At 39.4% G+C, this 23,699-nt stretch overlaps 1 protein-coding gene across 2 annotated transcripts in view; it reads right to left on the bottom strand.

Moving 5' to 3' along the window:
• The window catches only part of Arhgap15 (Rho GTPase activating protein 15), a 628,420-nt gene that overhangs the window by 52,362 nt on the left and 552,359 nt on the right, over nt 1–23,699 (bottom strand). For both annotated transcript variants that reach the window (XM_052182436.1, XM_052182437.1), the window contains one exon: nt 1,695–1,800. In XM_052182436.1, the coding sequence (XP_052038396.1) occupies nt 1,695–1,800 (106 nt within the window). The remainder of the gene's footprint in view (nt 1–1,694; nt 1,801–23,699) is intronic.

Raw genomic sequence — 23,699 nt, 5'->3', positions numbered from 1 at the left:
CTCCATAAAAGAGCATTAACTACTGCTCAGCAAGCTAAGAATGAGTGGGAGGTGCCTTTCACTCCTTAATGTATATTCATCACTGCTCCTTACGCATGTATTTTGTGTGCAGTTGAATGTCTTACATTCACAATTAAATATAATCAAATGGATTAGTTGAATATTTTTTTTTTTATTCATCCTAAATAGTGACACGGGCGATTAAGCAACTTTAATCTCACACAGCAAAGCCTGCCGCTTTGGTTCACTGTTCTGTGAGCAGGACACTGATGCGATGATGCATGTGGAGTGAGGACTCAGATGTCTCTGAGTGTGTCATACCATGCCGTGTTAAAGGTGTCAACAGAAAGCAACAACTGTTATTTTCAGATGCAACAAGGCCAGCCGGAATGGGGCGCTCAAACTTCTACTGTGCTTCTACTGTTCTCCTACCACCTTTGCCCATCTGTGTATGCGACACTTTCATTTCTCACCTTGCCTAAGAAGAAACTCAAAGTGGCACGCCTGGTTTCTCCTTCCTTTCCACATCATATGACAAACACCAGCCCACCCAACCTGACCCGTTTGTATGATTTCTAGACTCATTTCTCTCTAACGTGGTAGTTCTCAAACTTCCCGATGCTGCGCACTCTTTAATCCACTTCCTCATATCCTGGTGACCCCCCCCCCCCCCACACACACACACCATACAATTATTTTCATCACTACTCCATAACTAACTCTGCTACTGTTATGGATTGTAATGTCAATATCTGTGTTTTCCAATGGGCTTGGTTGATCCCTGTGAAAGGGTCATTTGTCTTTACACTCCCCCCCAGGGGTCGAGACCTAGGAGCTGAGAACCACCCCTCTAAAGTCGTCTTCAGGGTGCCAAACTACTCAGATTCTAGCAAGCAGCATGTCTGCCTTTGCATTTGTAGTTTCTTCTCCATTCAGGAAATCATAGCAATCTTTTTTTTTTTTTAATTATTCCGTTCGTTTACATCTCAAATGATATCCTACTTCCCCGGTTACCACCTCCACTCCCCCATCCCATGATATCCCTCTTCCCAGTTACCCCTCCACCAACCCCCATCTCACATCGGCCCTCCCCCTCCCTTTTGCCCGTATGAGAGTGCTCCCCCACCCACCCACACTCTCCCGCCCCACCACTCCAGCATCCTTTAACCTCAGTTTAGCCTCTTCGGTGGCTCCTCCTTGTATTTGCGATAGAATGTAGAACTTTTTCAACCCACAAGGACCTATGGGATAGGATTTCAGTTCCCGGGCACACCTTCCTTACTCAGTCAATGCTAGCCTTTTTTGTCTGATTTCTGCTTTTCATGAATATCAAGATAATTTGGGCCTCTGGATGTTTATTTTGCCATTTTCCTGGGATTCTCCTCCCCAGCTGATATCATGAATACTGCCTTATCAAAGTGAAATTCAGAGATGTATGTCATGTCTGTTTGGTCTTTGGATTCGGTATATGGTGGAACTGCGGTTTAACACCTGTCTGAATCATTTCATGCTTATACCATGATTTTAGATAGCAATGTTGACATGGCCCATAATGGGCCCTGGTAATACTTCTAAAAGTCAGTTAGCAAACATTTTCACGTTAAAAATTGGAGAACCTTTGTCTCAGAAACATAAATGGTCTTCATTTAGGTAACATTTATAATGCAACATACTCAAAAACTCATATCACTTACTTGGTTAGATGTCCGAAGAGGATTTTCATGGTGTCATGATTTGGTGGAGGGAGACTTTTTACCAGAGACTTCATAGTTTCAATTTTTGCATTGCTGTCTTGTTTTTCTGAAACAAAATTGAAAAGAAAGATTAGAAAAGGCAGAGATTTCACAGGCAGAAGAGAAGGTTTCTGAGGAGAATTTTTCAACTGTAACCTAACAACTAATGTTACTGATCGTTAGTTCCTATCTTACTTGTGGAGGGCATTTGTTTTGACTCTAGATTAGACCATGATCACATCAAAAGAGCAACAGTGTGACTGTTGCAATCTTTTTGTTGAGATTAGATATTAATTTGCCTTTCGTATATTTCCTTTTGCAAGGCATGAGGGTGAATAATGCCTTCCAAGATTCCCATGTCTTTTAATTCTTGAAAAGAAAGTCATTGAAGGTGTGCTCAAGTTAGGAACCGACTCTCTGGCGGACTGTGTAATCTCTGGTCCACAGGTGGTTCTGGAGGATGAGAGTTAGGTAAATGACAGTGAGACAGGGACAGGCTATCTGAGGTGGGAGAAGCTTCTCAAGCAGTTTCCCAAGGCTGGAGAAGACAAGGACACAGCCCTTGAAGGAAACGGAGACCTCAATACCTCATGTTTAGTGGGGCTGATGACAGATTTCTAACCTTCATAATCATAAGAGAGCAAGTTCATGCTCTTTGATATCACATGTTGGCAGAGGGACATACAGTGTGATAATTATAAATGCCCTGTAGTTATTGTAGCTATTCCATGGTTGTTTTGATTCTCTGGCAAATATTTTTAAAGGAGCAAAAAATATATATTTTTAATATTTTTCTATGCTTTTTACCCTCCTATATTTTGTTTCTACCAATACCACAAGGGCATTCCAAATCCATCAAAAGTCAGGAAGCATAATGCCAGCTAACTTACTTTTAAAGTAGTTTTAAAGTAGGTAGTTGTTTAAAACTGCATATCCCATAGACTGCTTCATTAATGCTCTTCCTGTGGTGCATGGACAACGAATTTAGCCCCTTGGTACAAGTGGATGCACTTTGAGCAGATGGTCCTTCCCCTATAAAGGAGTGGATATCTATCTACCCCTCTTCATCACTTCCTTCAGGCTGAGTTTGGCATCTCCCTTGCCACTACATTCTCTTTCACTTCCAACATCATCTCCTTGGAATGCCACAGAATTCTTAGCTTGATGGGAAAGTGGTACATGAGATGGACATCACACTGTGCTCATTTTTCTTCTCCCTTAGTATGATAATACCACTGTGACCAGGAAGGTAATTTGGTTGGTCAAAGGGGTCCTCCTTGCAAACCTCCTCCGCAGCAGGGATGGCCACATGAACAAGTCTGGCCAATGAGAGCTCAAGTTATGTAGCTCAGCGAGATTATGTGGTGGTTTCATTTTGAGGCCTTTTAGCCTCTCCTCTTTCCACTTCTTAGAATGCAGATTGGAGGTTGTACTAGGAGAGAGCTGGAGACTGAGGCTGTCAACGTGGACCATGCGTTTGAAGCAGTGGTTCGGTAGAGCAGCGAGACTTGGGTTTCTTTGACTTAAGAAAATAATCCCTTGTGTCCTAACGTCTTTGCAGATGGGTCACTGATACTAAGGCCAAACAGTTCCTATTAAGATGTCCTTTCAAAAGCCTAATACATAATCTCCTGTTAATAGATACACGGATTTTATATAGTAGGCTAGGAAAGAGCTGGTTTAGAAGCTGGCAGGTTTCTTAATGCAATGTTGCAAAAGAAGCATTTTATAAGGCATTATAAGAGAATGTCCTGCTGAAGACAGTATTTGGCTAAAGTGGAGTGAAGGCAGTCTTCCCAGTAGTACTCGGCTTGGAACCTCTACTTTTCCCTCTTAAAACCACAAAGGTCTATAAATAATGCCTCCCACAGTCAAAGCTTTCAGAACTGCAATTCTTAGAAGAGTTCCAACAGAATACTGCTTGGACCACACTGCACATACAGAAACAAAGGGGAAAAGAAAGAGAAAAAACCCAGTCCCCACATCTCTTGCTGGAGGGAACCCTCTGCCAATTGGAGTTGTAGGAAACAGGTGGTTCACAGAGCCCCGTGTGGATATGAAATTTCACACAATTGAACTCAAGAAAGATGGCGAAGAAGTTGGTCCTAGATGCCTAGACAAAACTAGCTAGGCCTCTGGATGCCTTGGAGTTTGTATTGTATCGTCACATGCAATGATGCATAAGGTATGCCCATTGCACTAATGCCTTTCAACTTCTGCATCCACTTGCATTTTCCATTGATGCAGAGTGACTTCTATACTGGCAAGTAATAGATTAAATGAAGGAGAAATGAATTAGTGAGTGAAAGATGTGCATGGGTTAGAATGCATGGGTGTTACGTTTAAATTCTGTAAAAGATTCTTAGTAGCTGTCCTGGCTAGTTCTGGGTCAACTTGAGACAAGCTAGAGTCAACAGAGAGGAGGGAGTGTCCATTGAGAGAACACCTTCATAGGATTACCTATGGGCAAGCCTGTAATTCGTTTTCTTTATTAGTGATTGATGGATGAGGGCCCAGCCCATTGTGAATGATACCATCCCTGGGCTGGTGGCCCTGAGTTCTATGAGAACACAAGCTACACAAGCCATGAGGAACAAGCCAGTAAGCAGAATCCCCTCGGGGCCTCTACATCAGCTCCTGCCTCCAGGTTCCTGTCTGGTTTCAGTTCCTGCTCTGACTTTCCTGGATGATTAACTGTGATGTCATAAGTCAAGTGAACATTTTCTTCTCCATTTGGCTTTCACCATTGTGTTTCATTACAGCCAAACTAACCTTCACTAGGATGTTATCTATGGCCATGGATACATTTCCTTTTCACTTTGACTAGCATCTTAAAGGGGGGTTTATGGAATAAAACATGGTATTCAACATACTTTTCCTAAAGACTAGTGAAATGATGTTCTCTATAAATGCTTACCTTCCACTGAAATACTTCTGAGGCCCATTCAGGGTTCAGTTCACCCACTTAGAGCACATAGCAACTATCTGCTTTTAGTAACCATTAAAATGTAGTTACTATTTTTAAGTATGAGTTTGTATGTGTGTGTGTCTCTCTGTGTGTGTGCGCACACACAAACTGGAGGAGTCACAAACTTGGATAGTTACATAGATATTTGTGGCTAAGTTATGCTGGATACAGAAGACTGAATGAATGGCACCATACCCTGAACAAAAATCTTTCAAAGGGTTGCAAAAGAGCAATGCTTTCCCATTTAAATCAACAGTACATAAACCTTTCATGAAATGTAAATAAGGTAAACATGTCTAAGTGGGGAAGCGTCTACAAACACAAGTGATACACTAAAATCAAAAGCACCTCTTTTATGTCTGATTTAGGGTGTGTCACATAAGGATCTGGGAGTACCATCCACAGGCCTGGAGTGGTTCCTGTGCTAAGACCATAACTCAGCTTATTAAGAGAGCCAGAGGGCTCAAGACACCACAAGAAGACCTACAGAGTCAACTAACCAGCGTCCTTGGGGGCTCACAGACACTGAACCTCCAACCAAAGAGCATGCAGGGTCCTGATCTAGACCCCTGTACACATCTGAAGCAGATGCGCAGCTTGGTCGTCATGTGGGTCTCCTAACAATTGGAGTGGGCACTGTCTCTGACTCTGACTCCTGCCACTGAGGTCCCTTCCCCTAAATGGACTGCCTGGTAAGGCCACAGTGGGAGAGGATGTGTTTTGTCGTGGTGGGACCAGATTTCCCAGGGCAGATGTGCTTCCCTTTCCCTGGAGAGAAGGGGAGGAGTCAATGGGAGGAGGGATCTGTAAGGGTGGGACTGGGCAGAGAGAAGGAAATGGGCCTGTGTTAGGGATGTAAAGTAAATAAAACATAAATTTTGAAAAATTGAGGAGACTGGTTGGTGTCATGGATTTTTTTCTTTTTTCTTTTTTTTTTCATTGTGCATAAAAAGGAGTTTTATTCTATGAACTTCCATTTGACAGAAAATCAACAATCATTCCAGTCTGTATACAGCAGACTAGAATGGATAATTATAGACTCCAGAAAATCTTCCAACCAAAAAAAGCACAGAACCAGATGGTTTCAGTGCAGAATTCTATCAGACCTTCAAAGAAGACCTAACACCAATACTCTTCAAACTATTCCACAAAATAGAAACAGAAGGAACACTACCCAACTTCTTCTACGAAGCCACAATTACGCTGATACCAAAACCACACAAAGATTCAACAAAGAAAGAGAACTTCAGACCAATTTCCCTTATGAACATCAATACAAAAATACTCAATAAAACTCTTGCCAACCGAATCCAAGAACACATCAAAACGATCATTCACCATGATCAAGTAGGCTTCATCCCAGGGATGCAGGGATGGTTCAATGTACGGAAATCCATCAATGCAATCCACTACATAAACAAACTCAAAGGAAAAAACCACATAGTCATTTCATTGGATGCTGAAAAAGCATTTGACAAAATTCAGCATCCTTTCATGCTTAAAGTCTTGGAAAGAACAGGAATTTGAGGCCCATACCTAAACATAGTAAAAGCAACATACAGCAAACTGGTAGCCAGCATCAAACTAAATGGAGAGAAACTTGAAGCAATCCCACTAAAATCAGGGACTAGACAGGGCTGCCCCCTTTCTCCTTATCTTTTCAATATTGTACTTGAGGTACTAGCTCAGGCAATTCGACAACATAAGGAGGTCAAAGGGATACAAATTGGAAAGGAAGAAGTCAAACTATCACTATTTGCAGATGATATGATAGTATACTTAAGTGACCCAAAAAACTCCACCAGAGAACTCCTACAGCTGATAAACAACTTCAGCAAAGTGGCAGGTTATAAAATCAACTCAAGCAAATCAGTAGCCTTCCCTATACTCAAAGGATAAGCAGGTTGAGAAAGAAATTAGGGAAATGACCCCCTTCACAATAGCCACAAACAATGTAAAGTATCTTGGTGTGACTCTGACCAAACAAGTGAAAGATCTGTATGACAAGAACTTCAAGACTCTGATGAAGGAAATGGAAGACCTCAGAAAATGGAAAAATCTGCCATGCTCGAGGATTGGCAGGATTAATATAGTTAAAATGGCCATCTTGCCAAAAGCAATATACGGACTTTTTCTTTTAACGTTAAGATCAGAGAAAGTAAAGAAACATTTCCTTCAGGGAGAGCTGAAGTCCACTTAGCTGCACTGTAGACTAAGAGTACAAACTCTTTTCGGAGATAACGAGCTGTACTTTTCTCCTTCACCTGCACTGAATTCTGCTTTCATTCTAGTGCCACTGAGTTTTAGACCTACTCTGTGTTCCTAATCATCATGATTTAAGTCCCTCCTATTCAGCTAGTGCTTCTAGTCTCCCAACTTCGAACCTTCTTCCACTGCACACAAGACATTTCTGCACTAGTTTTTGCCATCCAACACAGATTCTAAACAATTTTCATCTCTTGACCCACTGTCCCCCTTCTTCTTAAACCCCAACAAGCTAGAGTTGTAAACCAGCTTCTTCAAATACAATTCTATGCTACTCGGAGAAGTAATACCTCTTTTATGATGTGAAATAGACTTTAATGTTATGATAAGAACGTAGCTTTATGTTCACCCTGGTAGTGGTTCTTAGGGCACATTTTTTTTTCAAAATGTGGTTTATCTTGCATTTATCTTCAAGAACTGTCACTACTAAAACACATTTACAACCAAATTCTTTATAGAAAAGAGATAAGATAAGGTTATATGATGATGGAAAGAGTTTGGCACAGTGAAGAATCATGGGTGGGCTGACCTCCAGTCACTTTTCTGGCCTTATCATCCCTGGTTTTATTTTTCTTAACTTATTTATAAGTGTGTATTAAGTCACATTTCAAAATACATTCTGTTATGTTATCTAGGTCGGTGGATAGAAAAGTCTTGATTCTTCCCGTACACAATGCACAGAAGCCTTATTTATCTGATTGTCTATAATTCTTAAAAGATAGCTGTGTCGCTGTATGTTAAAGAGGCCACAGCTGTTCTTCTGACATGTACTCTGGAACGTTAACATATTTCGTACGAAAGCAAGGTAGCCACTGTACGTCAGGCTGTCCTTACAATATACATAACGGTTTTAGTTATGTTATGCTTTTTATGTAGTGGCCATGTTAGAATGTGGTAAGAGGCTGTCCTTGTTTGTAGTAATGGGTATCATTGAGGAACATCCCTTCTGTATCAGAGCATCCTATTTGTGGATACTCTGTATCCTATTGTAAATAATACAGACATTTACATTTACAATCCATTTTTCACCCATGAAGTTAAGGTGAAGATGGGAAATTACCCGAGCTGTAACAATTGCTTGTTTGATATTTAAAATAACATACATTTACATGAGAAAGAGACACGTGAGGGGGCGTTTCAAAGCTCACAGACTTCAAACTCACCCTATAAATAAGAAGAGTGGTTTGTCCCTGAGGATACTGACAGAAGTGCTTAGAATTTCTCCTTTGTTTTAGGGTGATAGGTAAATTGCTTAAACTGGAAGCTACTTAGTATTTACTTTAAGACATAGCAAAAATGAATAGACCGTGGGACTTCTATTGAAGCAAGTGTTCTACATGTTCACATATACTGATTGCTCACTGAGTTATCTTCATGTGGACAAGTGTTTTTAGATTGTTATCAGCTATGACACAGAGGTGCTTATCCATTAGTATTGTTTCTAAAAATTATTTTTCCTTATATGCTATCCTTTAATAATTTCTTAAAAAGCAGAAACAAGTCACAGAATATGATAGTTCTGGTCTTATGTAACAGGTCAGCTGTCAAAGCTTCTTTGTTTAAAATTTGTAAATAGAGTTTGTATAGGCAGAAGCACCATTGCATCAGAAACAAGGCATGATCAGGGTCCTGAAGTTGATCTGCAGCTGAAAAATTTCGCTTTAGTGAGATTCTATGTTCCTTACAGAGTCCTCTAGAACCCAGAAAAGTAGTGTCTTATAGTCAATTCAAAGGGAGGCACATTCTCAATGTCTGTAGATGCCTGGCAAGTTTAGTTTTAAGTACCAAGAAGCTGTGTTAAACAATTCAACTCAAACGGAATCCATGTTACATGTGGGATTGGTTCCTTCTTTAGTGGGGGGGGGGAGGCTCCTAAAACTAGATTTGGTCATCTGATTTCTACAGATCACACAGATGTCCTTTTACAGTTTCACCTAAGAAATGTCAGTGCTTTATCCATTTTTTAAAATTTAAACAATGCCAACAATTCTCTCTTCATAGTTAGTCAGTGTTAATATGGAGAATACTCTAGCCAGTGCGTTGCCAAGAGCCCATGGATTCTTCACATGGGAAAAGCCGCTTGGTGGTTGTTTTCTAGAGGCTGTGTCTGCTCCAGATGCAGGAGGAGGTAATTAATTAGAGCAATATCAAGCAAAACTGACCAGGTAAAAGTTGTGACATTGAAAACACAACTTTTCCCTTACTTAAGTATAAAAGATTGCATTTCTATGGTCTATGGGGTGCTTCAGTGATCACCAAATATCACAGTAGTGGAAATCAGCATGCTATTAAAACATTACAAAGAAGCATCTTAACTTCTTCATCTGCCCCTTTATTTCCTCTCTTCAGCAGTCCAGAGTCAGAAATTGTTAAGTAAATTTATCATTTAAATAATTTATGGTTGATTAAGCATATATGTATACATACAAATAAAGGAAGCAGTACTTAGCAGGGTGAGTGTGTGGCCCATAGATAATACAAATCTACTCTGTCTTTGTTAATTTTTGATCTAGAGATCCAGCAAAGCATAAAACATGTCATGACAGAGTTTAAATATAAGACATATTATAACACAGGCACCAATGAAGTCTATATCTTTCTTCTTACTCAAGGGATTATCCAAGACACTAGAAATAAAAAAAAAAAATTTTTTTTTGAGGTGTTGATTTGCTTGGCAAAAAAATTCAAAGTAATTCAGAACTTCACAAACCAATGAGATGAAATTCCATTTATTTTATTTTGGAAGGTCTTCAGAATTACCATGATTAATTACTTTTATGTATCCTTGCATACATTCATGGAAAGTACAAATATTGTCTTTTCTTGTTACTGCAATTGTATTTGTTTTTTCTGGGAGTTCTGGTATCCTGACCTCACATGGGGAGGAAGTCTGGAAAACACTGACTTTTAAGACTGTAACTTTTAAAGAGAGTTATTACTTGGGGGGCAACCTATTTTAGGATGATTATGATTTCTAAAATTCAGCAACCTAAAACTGACACACACGTGTGCTTGTGTGCATACATGCATGCATGAGAAGGCCAGAAGACACTATCTGGAATCATTGGGGTGCCGGTAACTGTTTTGAGAGGAGGTCTCTCCCTGACCTGGGGCTTGCGGGTGTGGGTAGGCAGGCTGATCAGTGGACCCCAGATCTCCATCATCTCCATCTCTGCCTCTGTGGTGTTTGAAGTGTGCCCTAGCAGGCTTGGCTTTTCACTTTGTGTGCTGAGCATTGGACTCAGGTCCTTGTAGTTCACTGAGTAAGCGGGATCTTAACCCAAACTTGCTTTCCTCATTTTGCAGCAATGCCTCCGTTTATCTGGATCGGAGGGGTGGGGGCAGGGTTGCTGTCTGACATGCCATTAGCAGGTTTTATAGGCAGAGCAGAATTCTACTGTCCTTTCTTTGTCTTCAAAGTTATTTGGGAGTAGCATGGTAGTCAAATACATTTCCATAACTTACAAACGACACAAATTTATTCTTCGGTGTTAATCTGTCCTGAGGGGGGGGAAAACCCAGCTCACTAGCTTATTTCTTTGGAATTGAGTTCTATGAAATTTTTCTTTAAATTGTGTTTATTTATGCATATCTGGTTTTATAAGTATTTTTAGAAGTCTTACCATTGTGAGTCATTTGACATGTTTCTCATTGTAAGCCAGTAATAGATACCAAATACTTCAGCAGCTGTTTATATTAATTCTTTTTGTACATTTTCATGAGAGTAGAAATACTCCTTTGTGAGGTTTGAGTGTTTCACACAAGTCTCCTAACGTTCTGGTTCTAGCTGTCAGTAGACATCAAATTTACACAAGGCTTAAAATCTCACACGAGAACAATGGCTTGCATCTGACAATTAAAGAAACCGTAATCTAAGAAAACACTTTTCTCCATTTGGATCTTAAAGATGATTTTTGGGAAAGGGACATTACATTTTATCTAGAGCCCTTGTGAGACACAAAAGGCCTCTGAAGTCGAGAGAACGTTTCTTCTGGAAGCTCCCGTGTCAGTTTGTTTGACCTGGACAAAATAGCAACACATAGAGCAGGGGAAGAGTCCTCAATGAAACAGACAGCAAAATCCTTTAAGAAATGGGTTACAAACTCAGTTTATCATCCAGCTTCCTACTCCCTCCAAATTGGACAATCAGGAAATAGGAAAAACAGGCAACACGTGGCAACTTTAGTCAGCATTTCTGAGCCAGAGATGATAAACACCTCTGCCTGGCCCCAGCATTTATCAGGCCTGAGATATTATTACCACATAGAGTCACAGCATGGTTACTGTTATCATCAGAAAAAAAGCGCCAGCTAATCTTAATGGTTTGTAAAGCCGTTACCTGCACTGGTCTGACATTTATCATGATCATTTTACCACATGGGTCCTACATAGCAAAGGTCCTTTATCTGGAAGGGACATCACTATGAATTATTATTTGCAGCTAGGTAGAAAATTGTATGTTGTAGATACCTTTTTTCATTATAAATCACACAGTCACAGCCCACCATTTCACCCAGAAAGCTGCTGAGCCCAGGGTTTTCACCATAGTTTGCTTTTCTTTCCTCTTCTCTCTCTTTATAGTTTCTCAAAAAAAAAAAAAAACCCACACAAAAAAAACAAAAAACAAACAAACAAACAAAAAACAAACAAACAAAAAAAACCAATAAAAAACCGAAAACAACAACAAAACCATGACCCTCTCTTTTTATTAAAATCTTAAACATCATGTTTATGGTAACATTGTGTAGTAACCATATATCTAGATTCAATTAATGATCACAGGCATTTCTGGAACATTATGTAAATAAAAACTACACAGACATTTTGTGTGTGTAGTACTTCACTGTGACAGGTAGTCGAGTGCCTGCTTGCTTTGCATGGTCCTTCTCTCTTGGAACTGCCAGATAAGCCTCTGTCCTAAACCTTATCAATAGAACTCTTGTTGGTAGATCACACAAAACTTCATAGGCCCTATCTGAAATAACTACTTATGGCATTTCTTACCCCAAATTCTTTGATTGAAAAAAATGGGTTCTCACAGGGAGTAAAATAGTTTGGAACCTTGAAAGACTCTGTCTGGTTTAGTAGGTTAGAATGCAGTTGAAGATTCTTCTAAACATTTTGTGGAGAAAGATGCTTAGATTCCATCTCAAACTACCAATGTCCTAATGAAATGCATGGACACAGAATGTGGAAGAAATTAGACATAAAAGGTCTGATGCTTTTGAACCGCAGGACTGAATCAGTAAAGTAATGACATTAATCTAACAATGGAAAACTTCAGTGCACAGCCCAAGTTGTTTACCATGGGGAAAAACAAACAAACCCTCTCTTTTAAAAAGATTGAGGCAACTAATCTTCTGAAAGAGATATTTATATATTTCCTTCTTTCTCAAGTGTCCCATTAGGAATAAACAAGCCAGAAATTCTGTACTTTTATAATGAAGAGGGAGGAGCCTTCTTTGCCATTTTGCATTTAGGAAGAAATGTGCAAGAAGAATGTGACAATTTAAGCAAATCAAGATTGTTTCAAATGGATCACAAACGGGACTTGCTGGGGTATTTTATACCAGCCTGTGAAGCAAGCAGTAAATTTGAAAGGAGGATTTTCTCAATGGCCTAGTTCTATGTGCTTCCCCATTTCTTTGTGTGTTTAAAAGAGGGTTGGATATGGTGTTTAATATTGCGATGGCTCTTTTGTAAATGAGTTCTGGAGAGAGATTCACACATGAAGGAGAGCTGGTGTGCTGTGCTGGCAGCAGCTGGTGGGTACAAATGAACCACCCAGATTCAGAGTCTGGATTGAGAAAAAAAAAATCATCCCAATGGGTCGAAAACTGTCATTCTCCTTATATTATTTTTATTTATTAGTTATTCTAAATGTGTGTAGTCATCAATAGTAGAGCCTGCTCCCTTTGAAGAAGCCGAATCTTCACTTTTAAAGGCTGAAACAATAGCGACTTCACTGGAGGGCATCATTTTTAGGAACCTGCATCACTTTGCCTGTACTGTCACACGGGTCCCTCCCTGGTCCTAGAATCAAATAGATATTATTTCAGATTTCCTCCAGAGTAATCTGTTTCCGTTTCTGAGACCAGCTGAGAGATATACTTTGCTGAATTTGAGGTCCAGGAGAGGCAGCCAACTTGTGAAGCCAGCCTGTACTCCGGTTGCTCACAATCAGCTGCCCATAGTTTGGTTCAATCTTCTAAAATTTCATTGTAAAATGGTGGCCTAATACTCCACAACATATTGCTTTGCAACTTAATGAAAGACTAGGAAGCAACCAACACTCTCCCCTTTATTCCTTTATATGTCAGGATGGTGCTTTTGTTTGAATTTACCACCATCTTGCAGTTGGAGCACACATATACCCCCACAACCCCTGCAACCTGGGAGCGTTTACAATAATTAGTGAGGGGCTTTGCTGCTTGGAATCTCCCCCCTTTCTGGGGAGCTGGGTGGATTGTTGAGTGCTAATGAAAGTCAGAGACTTCTAGCAGTGGAGGAGCCAGGCACCGCTCTGCAGACTGTGAGCTTCCCACTGTGCGGCAGTGCACGCTTCCCGCTGTTATGTTTACCATAGTTTTAATGTCTGTAAAAAAAATTCCTGATGCAACCGAATTATGCTGTGCCCTTTTGTTTATACAAAGCTGCCCTTCCTGGCCACTCGCTGCCCCTGTTTTAACAGATTCGGGTTGTGGCTGCCCCTATCTGGAACAGAAATTGCCCTCCTCAGTTTTGTGGTCATCTTACCACTTCAGTTCTCACAAGAGCCCAGTTGATTTGTAGCCTGCCTTGCAAAGTCTATACAGAAGTTTTGGAGGAACACACACACACACACACACACACACACACACACACACACAGTCTGCTTTTGAGGCACCTAGTACAGCCATCCTCCTCTTCCGCTGTGCTGAAATTTTATCCTAGGTAGTGCTAATGCATCAAACTAAGTCATCTGGTGTTGGCAACTGTAGTTTAAGATGCAAATGGTTCTGGTGAAATGCTCTGTGTCTTTAAAGAATCCTCTCAAAAGCACCCAAACTCACTGCAAACTAAGTGATGTGCTTTAAGCTGAAAAAATTAGAGACCACTGGAGTTGTCCTTGCCTTAAAAAAAGGTTATCTCAAAGACGGTCATTCCCTTATATTGTAAATCGAATTCACCAAGTGTGATGTACAAGGAAGTTTTTTAATGAGGATCCATATAACTTTTTTAATCTGTTCTTTCCCAAGACTCAAAAGGAGGATGCACCCCTTTGCATTAGATGGTGAGGATGTGGGATTCATGGCAAAATAACAGCACTGGAGAAAGTTTAACTTTAATGTATCAAACTCCAGGTGCCAGAGTTTGAGGGAAATAACCAATAATAGCCATTTTTAACATATTTGATGGGACTGATTATGCAATGTGCAACTCTAAATGGCTTATAGCACACTGTAGCATGGTTCCATCCCATTGGCTACAGTGGGGTGCAGGCAGATGGATGACAGTGACAGGGAGTGAAGTGCTTTTGCTTAGCCGTGCGTTAAGATGCCATCCAGAAGCTCTGTGCACTGCAGACACTTCATTAGGATGCCAGGATAATGGTAAACTACCACTCAGAGTGACACCCCATTTCCCGCTTACTGAGCGCTCCAACCTCGGCAGATGTCAACAATCTCGCAGCGCTGCGGAGCAGACCTAACTTTCCAGCCACTTTGACTCCAATTTTTCCCTTCTAACAGGGCCATACATTATGTGCAATATGTAACGGCAAACACCTCACCGACAACAAAACCTGTCCAGCTCATTAGAGCTGAATGCTGTCCTGAGTGGTCTTCACTCTCGAAGAGGAGGGGTTGGGAACTGGGGCGAGCATTCGTCCGTTTGCCGCCTCACCTCTAGAATTCTTGCAGTAATCCAATTTGCTGCTGATGAGCTCAGTGCTAACTGTGTGGTGAGCTCTGATTATAAAGGGTTACATTTTCCGATCAGGAGAGAGGTGACTATTTCTTTTAATTAGTCCCCATTCCAATGGAGTGTGGTTTTAGAATTCTTTTGTTAAAAATTTAGACCCACTTTCAGTTTGGTTCTTACTTGTCTGCCAAGAAAAGGCGGAGTGAAGCATCTGGGTGGTATTTCCTCTGCAATGTATAACTTGAGGCCATTCACACAGCTCCTTTCCAGGGATGCAAGCCAAGAGGAACTTTTTTTTATGATGTAAATCCCACTTTTTTTTTTAATAAAGAACTAAGGTGTGTTTTAGATGAGTGAAAGGAAAAAAATAACTTCCAAATGGAAAAATAAAAGTCTGAAAGCCATCATTATAATTAAGTAACAGATTCACATTTTGTGATCCAAAGTATCCTCTTAGAAGCTCAAAGGGGCTAAAATGGCTACAGTGTAGCATGCTTGCCCTCAAGGGCATCAGCCGTTCTAGGTAAAGGAACATTGTGAAGGAGAAGCTGCAGCACAGGCCGCAGCTGAGAATTTGAATGTCAACGTTCCCCCCTCGGTAAGGAACTGACACAAAGGGTGACTTTTGGTTTGAAATGGCACCTGGCTGGCACACCTAAACCTCCTCCTGGGACTTGCCACTCATGATGCTCAGAAACAAACTTGGCCTCTCGAAGTAAGTCAAACAGAGACTGCCAGTCAGTACAGTAATAGAACTTAAGACCAGTTTATGGGAAGACCTTCGAGATCTGGGAAGTGTTGGTGTTGGGACGCCACTGACTGGTTCAGTAAAGAGCCCACCCTCCAGAATGCAGGCAGAAGCTTCCCAACCCCCTTCAACTGTCTTATCATATAGACCTAAAGCTTCAGAAGTATGCTAATCAGAAGGAATATTTATGTAATCTCTTCTTCATTCAGGTAACAGTATTTGTTGTTATATTTTTTTCTCTCATCCCTTCCACATCTACTGTTTTCCCTTTGAACTACAGAGAGGTTTTTGGTTTACCTGGGGTAATTCAGAGACAGCAATATCCATGAAATACTCATGAGACTGTAGGAGGTAGATGGAGAGCTTACAGCTTGTTAATAGCACACATCACCACAGATATTGTCCTTCATAAGATGCATAGGGTGAAAACTGGGTGGAGACTCACAAATTATCAGTTTTGTTATCAATTTTTGGAATTCAAAGGATGCAAGCGCTTCACCTTTTAGAGTGCCAGACCATGGAGGGCTTAGTGGGATCCTTTGAGAATTGTGAGAACCAGGACTACGACTCTATCGTTTGAGTTACCAGGACAAAGGCATAGACTGGTATGGAAGCAGAAGGTTAAAGGGTTAAAGGAAGCATACATAAAGTGCTGGATCCATTTCTGCCTTTTGAGATGAACAGAAAGTCTTCATCACATTTGAAAAAAACAAACAAACAGTAGTTCAGGTAAAAGGAGAGTGTCCAGAGACGTCTAGAAGTTTCATAACGACCACAAGACCATTAGGCAATTCAGTATCCATTGGATTTTATGAATGTGATGCATTACTCACAGATATAAGAGAGGAATGAATGTGGTATAACAAAAGATACTGGAAGCTGAGGAAGGACCCAGAGTCAAGTAAAATTCAATTCCATTGAAGGCCACATTGTTACTATAGAAAAATTAAGTCAGTGATGTGGACCTCAAAGTGGAGGTTTCCCTAGAACGTGGAAACAAACAGCAATGAAGAAGACATGTTGGATATCAGATAGCTATAGATTTATATGTATACAAATGCTCTGGAAACATTATAACATTTGAAAGATTAATAGAAATCTAAGTGTCATGATCAAAGATGAATTAAAGACAATGCCCATGAATAAGGGGGAAAATAACACCCTTTGTCAGTATTTGTCAGTATTTGTCAGAAAGATTCCTACATAGTATAACTTCATGATAACTTCATAGATAAACTATTGAGAAAATATTTTGGTAAAACTTTTAAATGATGAGTGTAAAGTGTTTTCTTACAAGCATTGAACTCAAAACTAAGTAAATAAATTCATAGGCTTTCCTAAGACTTTTCTCACCAAATCCAACAAAACAAAACAAAATGAAACACCAATAAAAACATCATAAGAAACCAAAGCAATATCTAATGAGTTCAGAAGAGAAATTTTGTATATTCCGAATTATCTACTACGTACTCCAAGTTATCATTTGTTAGCTAAGTCATTAGAAGGACATTCTCATCTATGCAAGATGGATAATAGCACATCTCTCTTGAAAGTGAACTTGAAACTTATTTGTCTGCCCACGGGAGGGTCTGAATTTATATCTCAAGAATAGACACCTTACAGTGAAAACTGAGCATCTACTTAGTTTGGATCCCAAACCCAGGATACCCTTTGCATTGCTGCTCTTTGGCTTCTGTTTTGTTCATGGTTCCAGGAATGCTTGGCAGTTTCCACAAAATAACTGAGGTGAAGGTGCTGAAGATGGACAGCACTCTTTCAAAACAACGACCAGTGATGTTCATTCTGGAGTTTAGTAGCAAACTTCTACTGAGACATCGTGCTGCAAAGAGTATGCATCTGCTTTCTCTTCCTGTGGTAAGGCAGAACTGCACAGAGAGCAGCTTGCTGACATCTAATGCTAAGAATTCCTAGTAAGCGTGCATTCCTATAACAATTGTTTTGAAGAAATATAGTGAAAGAGAAGTTAAAGTAAGAAAGGGGAAAAGATGACGAAACAGAAGGCATTATATAGAATTTTGTATATCACATAGAATTTAAAATTATGAATGTTTATCCCTAACTCAAGTATAGTGTGAATAGGTCAGAAGGAAATATCTCTAAATCAGCATAACATTTGGAGTCATTTTTCTACTCTTTGTGTTTTAAGTAGACTTTAAGTTAATTTTAATTGCTTTTTAGAATCTGTAAAAAAAATCAATTGAATATGTGTTTGTGAAATAGTTTAGCTACAATACAATTATAGCTCGTCCAAACAAATAAGTAGAAAGCTTGGTAAGAAAAACACCCATATACTAGTTGGGATAAATAATAAGTATTTTTAAATTTTCAAAGTATTTCCTTATTTTTGTGCCAGTATGGGTTTATGACAATAAAATTAAGGCAATATGAGAATTTTTGAGTATTTCATTTTGTAGAAAAGTAAACTCCTTACTCAGCTCAAATTAGTGTTAGAAAAATCACATGGCTTTTTTCTAAGGCATTCCTTTAGGTATTGGTGGTGCTGCTGATGTTTTGGTGACTGTGTTCTAGAATCAAGTAGAATGTGCCTCCCCCCCCCCTCCTGGTTGAATATAATGGATGAAGAGACTTTTGTCAGGCAAGTGCAGAAAGCAGGAAACCCAGAGGACTGTATGTTTGCCATCTGAAGGAGTAAGGACCCTGCACTATGTTGTGCAAACATACATTCTAGTTTTATATTCTAATTCCCAGTTCTTCCTGCATCATCTCGGTTTTCAGGGTGGTCTATTGTCTCCTGGACTGTACCTTAGAATAGGGAAATATGAAACACACAAGCCCTGTACACACAACACCACTGAACAGAAGCAAAGCTGTTGGTATATTGCCAAGTTGAAAGAAAATAGGCAGCTGCTTTCTCGTTTGCAAGCACACAATTCACCACAATCCACCCTTGATTTCTCTTCTCTTTGGAAAACATACCTATTAAGGTTCTTTTTTACTTGAAAAATTAAAAATGAGGTAGTTATTCAACTAACGTACATACTTAAACTTCAATTTTCCTCAGTTTTCTGAACACGATAGAGACCCAATTAGTATTCGCTGATCAAATTAGCCAGGTAATTAATTCATGTCGTTGTTTAGTGGATCTCACACACAAGACACGTGTGTGAACAGAGAAATGCTGTAGTAACCAGTAGCCAGCTCTTACACACACTAAGCAGAGATACAAGGATCTGAAAGTCAAATCTTAGAATGTAGAAGTTGCTGGATGGGCAATAAATATTTGATTAAATGTTGGTCAAAATTGATGTTTATTTTGCATGGGGCACAAGTTTTCTGGGCTAGGGCCCCACTATCGCCGAAATGCTTAAGGGAGCCCCCTGTTGGCTAACTGTAGAAATACATTCTGAGTCTTCACTTGATGGCCATGTGGCTAAAAGGGATTTGGAACAGAAGCAGCATGAGCTCTCACATTTGGTGAACGTAAGCTCTTAAGAACTTTTCTGCTTTTCAAAAATAGCTGAAAATTTTATGTGTTAGACGGTGTAAAAAAGACAATACCAATTTCCAACGAGTAGTTGTAAATGTAAGTAATTCCGAAATGTTCTAAGCAGAAGAGAACCAAGTAGTAACTTAGAACATATGACAATGGGATATTTTAAAAAAGAGCAAAGTGATCACTGCGGTGACATTTTGCAAAGGCTCTTCTCCTAAAGCTAATTTTTGGCTGAAGCAAGAAAGAAAATAAAATTATGTTTTTTTCTTTTTTCCTTTTTTTTTTTTTTTTTTTTTTTTTTTTTTTTTTTTAAAGATAATCCAACCACAGCCCTCTTCTCTGCTAGATATATTCCAGGAGTTCAGGGAAAAAAAATGGTAAAGGGATGCAAATGTTTTCCCTTTCCAGCAACATATTTTTCAGAAAAAGTAAACACTGGTTCCTCAGGGAGATTCAACGTGAAGACTGTTTATACCATCATTTGAATAGGACGAGACCTGGCCTTTGACTTGAACCACTACCAAATTTCAGACTGTGAGGAAATTGTTCTACATTTCCTGACAAATTGAGTTAAGCAGACATTAAGTGGGCTTTAAGAAAACAAATGGCCATCTTTATCACAGGTGGACACTGATGGCTTAATGGGGCCTGGGCTGATTGTATCACTTCTAATGGCTTGCCGGGAAGCATTAGGGTTTTTGCATAAAGAACTGGCATTGCGAAGCCGGCTAACACAGACCTGTCAAGCGCTCTGTATCCCTTTGTGCACGGAAGCAGATGTTTGTATGTATACTATGAACTGGCATTAGAGCAAGCGACAGATGCCTGTCTGAATGCCAGGTCTGTGAATCTTTACAGCAGGAGCATGTTCCGAGGAGGTGCAGCCCTGCCCTCCGTCATAGGTAATTCCCAGCGAGACTTGCTAAATCCCGGCTCCGTTTTCATTATTTGGCTTTCCGAGCAACTGGATGAATGTGTCTATCCTGAAAATGCAAGATGAGAGCCCCACTGAATTCTTGCAGATTTGCAAATAGCTCAGCTGTGTTTTGAACTTGGACTTTGCAGGCAGAGCTTTTGCACTGCAATCTCAACCGACTTACTCAGAGGAGCGGGTGGCATTACAGCTCTCTAATTAAAACTTACTTCAGTGTTTCTCTGCCAGGCTCCCCCCCCCCCCACTCCCCCTATATCTCGCTAGATTCCCACCCCAGCTCTCAAGGAAATACGATTTGAGTTCAGAGGTTTTCTGATTCTGTAACGTTCAAAACTTACACTCCGGTTGTCTGTCAACAATAGAAACAGGTAGCATGCCGTCCGCTAAACAAACACCGTGCCCCCTCACTTTTATTTGACATTTTATTTGGCTGTGACAAATGAGCAGCAGTTGGATTATAACATAATTTGTCTTGTCTTTATTACCAGCACAAAGGACACCATTCATTAATTATTCTGCCGTTGCAGCTTAACACTGACTGGAAAGGTCCCTCTTCGGACAGATGGCGGGGCCGATGTTATTTATATCAATCAGCCAAAATCCTCAACAAGGATTACTGTTCCTGGGACTACAATGATTTATTTCTTTTTACCTCACCCTCCCTCAACCCCTTCTGCTTTCAGAAATTTCTCTATAAAAACGAAATTTGATGGGAATCTTAAAGCAAAGCCATATTTAACCTGTTAGCTTGCAAAACAACATGCATGCTACATCAGTTTAACTGCGTGACATTAGCTGCATATTTTTGAAACTGCTCGGGGTTTTTGATCTTTCATTCCACAGTAAAAGATTAAGGGAAGGTCTCAGGGCAGCAAGTTCAGAAGTTTGCCTCTTGTGTGACACTGTATTGCAGTGGCCCACGGGACCCTACAACCCTAATAAGGATATTGAGCTGTCAAGACTTTTTTTTTTTTGTCTCTGTTGAGATGAGTTGATCCACCCCATTTCTGACCATCCAGACTACAGACTTTCTATAAGATCAGCTGAGGTTTTTGGGCCAATATAAAGATAATACCTAAAACAAGCAAAAAAGGCAGAAAAACTGTTATCCTGTTGGAACTGGGGTCAAGCTGAAGAAGGGGAAGGATGTCCTTTGATTTCTCTTCAGTGGACACCTTGGTGTCACCCAGAGGGGGTAGTTGGGGGCAGGAGGGACGGGTTTACCTTGCTTGTTTGGGGTTGATAATTATTCTGCTGAATACGATCACATGTTAATAAGAGGCCGGACTGAATGCAGAGGTGTGGCATTCTTCTACCTATTTTTCTATAGTGTTTCTTAGATGTGAGGGCTTCTGAAAATCTTTTGGGAGGGGCATGTGTGCAGGAGCATAAGGACTGAGGAGGCTGACCCATGGAAAGTTCTTTTCAAAGTTCTTGATGAATATAATAAAGAAAACAATGCCAAAAGTTTATTTTTTTGTCTTCAGAAATTATTGGTATAACCTTGCTCTTTGGATTAGTTTGCAAATATTAAAAGTCCCATCAAGACAAATATCAGCAACATGCAAATACCCTTGCAGGTTGTGATTAAGATTTTAAATGTATCCTTTTGCTTTTAGTTAATGAAAAACAAAGTCTTAGAGGATCTAAGTTGTAATTTATTAAACATGAAAGGCTCCTTGATGAAATATAGAAATGAGATATATTTTGCATTTCAAAGATTTAAGCTGACAACTTACTTGCATGCAAATAAGAGCAAGATTTGTAAAAATATTTGAAAAGAAATTATTCCTGAATGTACTTATTACAATAATGTGGCATGTAGATAAGAGAAACACACGGCATTAAAAGACATTCATTTCTCCAAAGTCTTAAAATTAGCTTCTTCCTGCCATTGTGAATTAATGTTCTTCTTCAGGAATGCGGCATATTAAAGAACTGAACAGAATTAGTAATAAATTTGTTAATTACAAATTTAAGCAACACAACTGTGTTGTTTTCCCAATATGTTTTTTTTCAAAAGCAGAATTGCTAATGCATTTTAATCATTTATGTATAAACATTTGAGGATAAAATATTCTGAAGTTTATCAATTTCAAGAGCTGTTTATTTGCTAGCAAAATAGGCTGTGTTATACAACATATATCTTATCATTTCTGCTCATCAAATCCCCATTTGCTGAATGCAAATTTCCCTGGTCTAAGTGCTCTTGCACCTCAATTTAAATGAATAATAGGATTGACTCTATTAAAATCAGTTTAAGGTTGCCATGGGTGACATATCAGTAGGGTTAAAATGAGAAACAGAGGTCATGGAATCAGTCCTTACAACCTGTTTTTTATCACAACGAACCACGTGTAAAATTAGACGAAGGCTTAAATAACAATATGTCACTTAGGCGGTACTTAGTTTGGAGGTCTTCTTTAAAAAAAAATCTTTAAAAGAAAATCACAGAGTATTTCCAATAAAATAAATGTAAGAAATTACACTGTCATCCATAAACCTAGGAATGTATTCAGTTACCATTGCACTGAAAATGAAGAAGTAAGTTTTTATATTGTTATCCAACACCGACAGATTATAGATTTATAGAAATAATAGAACTTGCCCCAGAAGAAGTAGCTATTATTGCAGCAATCCCCCCTTACAGAGATCCAACTAGGTACTATTATGAAATTGACATAGGATTTTGGAAGGACATTTAAACCCTTTACTTGAGAAAATTGTATGCCCCGCCCCAACTGACAGGGTTTAGGGGATTATTGACAGAGTGATCAGCAAATACCACAATACCAGGATAGAGCTAGGTAGGGATTCAGAGTGGCATATGGATTACAAAAGTTCAGGCCCTGGAGAGAGCGTGAGTAAGTGACTAGGCATGCTAGGATATACAAATGTATGTATGTACATGCATATAAATACATATGCGCATATGTAGGTTCACATGCATATAAGCATGTCCATGGGTATATGTAATTGTGGTTCTGATTCTTGATTATTTATAAAGTCAAGCCCATTTCTTATACTTACAGTCACATTCTTAATGCTGATTTTATATTATTTATAATTCTCATTTGGATTTCACAGAATCACATTTTTGTTACAAGTGTCATATTTCCTATCTTTTTTTAAAACTTGAAGTAAAAAAGGGAAAAAAATCTTATTTGCTAAGGTTACAGTGTTAGTTTAATTTCCATAGAAGCGGTAGAATATTTTGAAGTGAGTAACATTTACCAAGTCATTAGTTTTATGCAAACTAGGAAGGAAGATGAAAGAAAAAATTATCAATTATTTATAGATTGTTAAAATGTATCTTAGTGCACTGCTACTGTATAGAAATGACAATTAGCCAAACTTACCTTCTTTAATTAATAATGCATACATTATGCTCTTTGGGCAGCTAATCACCAGCTCTACAAATTTGTTTGACACTGTTGAAGATACCTATCACATGAGTTAAAAAAGGAACAATGCTTTGCCAGCTGCAGCCAACTCTCAGCCTTCTAGAAAATGCTTAAAATGCTGTAGCAGTTTCAGGGAGCGAAATGGCGGTCCTTCAGCTCCTTGACACAGTGAAGATGGCCCCAACCTACACAGTGCTGTCTGCCATGGCTTCTTCATCAGAGAACACTCACTAGCATTGAATTTGCTTCTAGTGGAAACTCTTATTCTCT

Source organism: Apodemus sylvaticus, chromosome 5, assembly GCF_947179515.1.
Source record: "Apodemus sylvaticus chromosome 5, mApoSyl1.1, whole genome shotgun sequence".
Taxonomy (NCBI): Eukaryota; Metazoa; Chordata; class Mammalia; order Rodentia; family Muridae; genus Apodemus; species Apodemus sylvaticus.
Note: the sequence above shows the minus strand (reverse complement) of the source record. Positions and strands in the feature narration are given on the sequence as shown.